Here is a 5,499-nt window from a genome sequence, read left to right as displayed (position 1 = left end):
TCTCTCAAAAATCTGTCAAAAGTCCCCCAAATCTATCAAAATTCCCCAACATCTGTCAAAAACGTCAAAATTTACCCCAAATCTGTCAAAACTTCCCCACATGTCAAAAATTACCCAAATCTGTGAAAATCGGCCATACACCTAACTAAAGACGCACAGAGACCCAGGTATCAGTGAGAGCGAGGCATGTGGGCGGGCGACCGACTCTTATTGTCAGCAGCCAGCCCCTGTAATTTGCATATTAGTGGTGATTGTAACCGATTAGACGGGATTGTGATGATTACTGGTGATTGGTATGATTAGGCGCCAGATTAGGAGCGATTATGAGCATTAGGGTTGAGAGGAATGGTCTATGGTGTGTGTGTGTGTGTGTGTGTGTGTGTGTGTGTGTGTACCACGACATAGAACTACTATATGTATCATCAAATACATCTGTTCAACACGATAAATTGAACATCTCTTGTCACATCTTCTACACATTCCTTTTCACATCTCTGGACTTCTCTGTTATCATTGTTATCATTCTTTCTCGTCTTGGGCCGATACTCAACATTCACCTCTTCTTAACACCTTCTCTCTTCTCAGTCTTCTCCTCCAACTCCCTCATATGTCTCTGTGTTTACGTAGGAATTTCTATCATTAACTGAGGATCCTATATAATAATTCTTCTTCCAGCATATGTTTCTATTCGCCTACTTCCGTTTCTGTTCATTACTGGTATTCTAACTTCCCGTAGGCTAGTTTAGTCTTTAAATTTAGCATTACTATTACTTACTCTCCTATTAAAGCTTTAAATTGTGTTATTCAAGTCTTTCCAAACCCCGCCAATCTTTCCTCTTCTCCTTTTCTTATTTTCTGCTGCAGTTACACTCAAAATAACCCATCCACCATTCCCATATTATAATTAAATCATTAATATTCTAGTAGTGACTATTTTATCTACTAGCAAGTGTCTCTATATCCAATATTTTAACAACAATAACAAATCAGGTCATCTTTTCAAAAACACTATTGACTTTACGCCCTTCACTTGTCCCCAGCAAACACCTCCTTCACATTTCAACTTTGTTCCATTGAAAACCACGATATCCAGGTTCTTTTGCATTCATATTCTTATCACCTTCGTTATATCTATACACAATAAACATCTAAGTTTTATTTTCCTGCTCGGTGTTGGTGCTCACTGCCTAACAAAACGATCTTCTCTCCCCCACAGGCGTTGAGCGGGTTCCTCATGATGCTGACTCAGGGAGGGAAGCTGCTGTACATCTCAGACAACGCAGCCGAGTACCTGGGCCACTTATGGTGAGAGAGAGAGAGAGAGAGAGAGAGAGAGAGAGAGAGAGAGAGAGAGAGAGAGAGAGAGAGAGTAAACATGAACACCCAAACAGTATGATGAATGACACACACACACACACACACACACACACACACACACACACACACACACACACACACACACACACACCGTGATAAGTTTAACCACCCCCCTGACACCTCGCCCGCTCATTGTGCAGTGAAGGAACAAGGTAACAAGTACATGGGTGTGGTCACGTCGTCCATAATACCTGTCTGTTTACCTGCCACTAATTATCGCGTTACCTTCACACCTGTACTGCGGGATGATGGTGGTGTGGTGTTTAAGGGTGGGATGGTGGTAGTGTAGTGTGGTGGGGGTATGGTGTGTGGTGTGGGATGTGTGGTGTTGTGGGGATGGGGTGGTGTGTAGGGGTGTGGGTGTGGTGGGGAGTGTGGTGGGGTGGTGGGGGTTTGTGGGAGTGGGGTGTGGTAGGGGTGTGGTGGTGGGAGGTAGGTGGTGGGTGGGTGTGGTGGGGGGGGATGTGGTGGGGGTGTGTGAGTACCAATATTCTTCATAGATGTTAAATAATATATTGTTTAGTAACGTATAAGTTAACTGCTGGGAGAACTACTATCTTATTTCACACACACACACACACACACACACACACACACTCGGGTAAGCATCTACAGCTTATTGAAATCACTGTATCATTCTTCTACACCCTCCCCCCCCCCCCCCCCCCACTCGTCCGCCTGACCGCGCACCAACACAGCAACAGGTGTCAACACATGTGGTGTGGCCGCCGCACCTGCACCTCCGAGTGTGTGGCCTCGGGTGTGGCCGCGGTGGCCAAATTAGCATACGAAAGACGCCGCGTGCGGTGTGTGCGTCAGGGAGGAGAGGATGCGGACACTGTAGTACACACTGTAGTACACACTGTTGTCATCACCTAACAGGTTCTTGTTGTTATATGAGTACTGGGTATAACACATGATGAAAGCTGGCGACACAGTGTGACACTATTAACACAGTGTGACACTATTAACACAGTGTGACACTATTAACACAGTGTGACACTATTAACACAGTGTGACACTATTAGCACACGATGTACCACACGAGAACCTCATGATCCACGGGGACAGTGTGTACCAGTGTTCGTATTAACACAGTATTAACACACAGTATTAACACACCACAGGAGGACCTCCTCATACACGGGGACAGTGTGTACGAGTATTAGCACACAGTATTAACACACAGTATTAACACACAGTATTAACACACAGTATTAACACACAGTATTAACACACCACAGGAGGACCTCCTCATACACGGGGACAGTGTGTACGAGTATTAACACAGTATTAACACACAGTATTAACACACAGTATTAACACACCACAGGAGGACCTCCTCATACACGGGGACAGTGTGTACGACATTATAGACAAGCAGGACCACGCGGCGGTACAGGCGGAGCTCGTCAGGACAGGTCACACGTCCCAACACCACCATGACGATGACCGACTCTTCCTCTGTCGCATGAACGTGTCCAGGAACGCCCGAAGACAGATGAGGTTCGGCGACCAGAAGGTGAGAACGATTGTTTATGTTACGTCAACCTTGGTGACCAGACAAACGTTTGTTTATGTTACGCCAACCTTGGTGACCAGACAAACGTTTGTTTATGTTACGTCAACCTTGGTGACCAGACAAACGTTTGTTTGTTACGTCAACCTTGGTGACCAGACAAACGTTTGTTAATGTTACGTCAACCTTGGTGACCAGACAAACGTTTGTTAATGTTACGTCAACCTTGGTGACCAGACAAACGTTTGTTTATGTTACGTCAACCTTGGTGACCAGACAAACGTTTGTTTGGTCCCCGTCAACCTTGGTGACCAGACAAACGTTCTTTTATGTTACGTCAACGCTTGGTGACCGGAACAAACGTTTGTTAATATACGTCAACGCCAGTGACCGAACAAACGTTGTTTATGTTACGTCAACTTGAAGTGACCAGACAAACGTTTGTTTTAGTTACGTCAACGCCCGGTGACCAGACAAACGTTTGTTGTATTACGTCAACCTTGGTGACCAGACAAACGTTTGTTTATGTTACGTCAACCTTGGTGACCAGACAAACGTTTGTTTATGTTACGTCAACCTTGGTGACCAGACAAACGTTTGTTTATGTTACGTCAACCTTGGTGACCAGACAAACGTTTGTTTATGTTACGTCAACCTTGGTGACCAGACAAACGTTTGTTTATGTTACGTCAACCTTGGTGACCAGACAAACGTTTGTTTGTTACGTCAACCTTGGTGACCAGACAAACGTTTGTTTATGTTACGTCAACCTTGGTGACCAGACAAACGTTTGTTTATGTTACACGTCAGCCTTGGTGACCAGACAAACGTTGTTTATGTTGCATCGGCAGCCAGTGACCAGACAAACGTTTGTTTGTTACGTCGCCTTAGTGACCAGACAAACGTTGTTGTCTACATCAACGGTGACCAGACAAACGTTTGTTTATGTTACGCATCCAGCCTTGATGACCAGACAAACGTTTGTTTATGTTACGTCAACCTTGGTGACCAGACAAACATTTGTTTATATTACGTCAACCTTGGTGACCAGACAAACATTTGTTTATGTTACGTCAACCTTGGTGACCAGACAAACGTTTGTTTGTTACGTCAACCTTGGTGACCAGACAAACGTTTGTTTATGTTACGTCAACCTTGGTGACCAGACAAACGTTTGTTTATGTTACGTCAACCTTGGTGACCAGACAAACGTTTGTTAATGTTACGTCAACCTTGGTGGCCAGACAAACGTTTGTTTATTGTTGTATATAACAAATTAAACCATCTGCCAGGTGGTGTAATACTAACAGGTGTACCATCTGCCAGGTGGTGTAATACTAATAGGTGTACCATCTGCCAGGTGGTGTAATACTAACAGGTGTGCCATCTGCCAGGTGGTGTAATACTAACAGGTGTACCATCTGCCAGGTGGTGTAATACTAACAGGTGTGCCATCTGCCAGGTGGTGTAATACTAACAGGTGTACCATCTGCCAGGTGGTGTAATACTAACAAGTGTACCATCTGCCAGGTGGTGCTGGTGGCAGGACATTACCTGTCGTACCTGCCGCTGTGCTCCAGGAACGAGCCAGTGTTCCTCGCCCACTGTACGCCCGTCGCCATGCCAGAGACCCGAGAGAGCGTCGTGCAGGGCGCCACCAACGTCTTCACCTCCGTCCACACCCTCGACATGAAGTTCATCAACCTCGACAGAAAGTGAGTACCTCTTTGTTCCTCACTGTCATCATCTTCACCCTCCTGTTCACTATCACTGTTCGCCCTCCTGTTCACTATCACTGTTCACCCTCCTGTTCACTATCACTGTTCACCCTCCTGTTCACTATCACTGTCTGTCGTGTTCACTCTCACATGTTCACTGTCAACAGGTCAGGTTTGTAAGTCACATCTACTATAACACACACCTGTTGGAGGACACATGTATCTGTGATGTAGGTGTCAGTGAGGGTGTAGGTTCGTGTGTACGTGTAGTGTAAACGAACACACTATAGTACACGACACAATGGTGGTGCGTGTCGGAGGGTCAACCACGTCTACTGTCTACTGTCTACACGTCCATCCGTCCGTCGTAGAGGTACTTGTTCTTAGTGAATAAGTTCTTGTTCGTGATAAAAAAAAATCCGTTTATGGTACCTTTGTCGTAGTGCCATGTGTAGTGTCAGCCATGTGTAGTGTCAGCCATGTGTAGTGTCACCCATGTGTAGTGTCACCCATGTGTAGTGTCAGCCATGTGTAGTGTCAGCTATGTGTAGTGTCAGCTATGTGTAGTGTCAGCCATGTGAAGTGTCAGCCATGTGTAGTGTCTGGCTATGTGTAGTGTCAGCCATGTGTGAGTGTCAGCCATGTGTAGTGTCAGCCATGTGTAGTGTCAGCCATGTGTAGTGTCATGTATGTGTAATGACAACTATGTGTAGTGTCAGCCATGTGTAGTGTCAACTATGTGTAGTGTCAGCCGTGTAGTGTCAGCCATGTGAGTGTCATGCATGTGTAGTGTCAGCTATGTGTAGTGTCAGCAAATGATGATGTCAGCCGTGTGCTTAGTGTCAGCCATGTGTAGTGTGTCATGCATGTGTAGTATCATATGTG

General features: G+C 45.5%; 1 protein-coding gene across 1 annotated transcript in view; it reads left to right on the top strand.

The window, feature by feature from the left end:
* The window catches only part of LOC121864538 (neuronal PAS domain-containing protein 4-like), a 17,505-nt gene extending 12,890 nt beyond the window's left edge, over positions 1-4,615 (top strand). The window contains exons 3-5 of the mRNA XM_042363610.1: positions 1,217-1,305; positions 2,695-2,899; positions 4,427-4,615. Of these exons, the coding sequence (XP_042219544.1) occupies positions 1,217-1,305; positions 2,695-2,899; positions 4,427-4,615 (483 nt within the window). The remainder of the gene's footprint in view (positions 1-1,216; positions 1,306-2,694; positions 2,900-4,426) is intronic.
* Positions 4,616-5,499: the final 884 nt, after the last annotated feature.

Source organism: Homarus americanus, unplaced genomic scaffold (assembly GCF_018991925.1).
Source record: "Homarus americanus isolate GMGI-L3 unplaced genomic scaffold, GMGI_Hamer_2.0 scaffold25860, whole genome shotgun sequence".
Lineage (NCBI taxonomy): Eukaryota > Metazoa > Arthropoda > Malacostraca > Decapoda > Nephropidae > Homarus > Homarus americanus.
The sequence above is the reverse complement of the archived record's forward strand: the minus strand, read 5'-3'. Positions and strand labels throughout refer to the sequence as shown.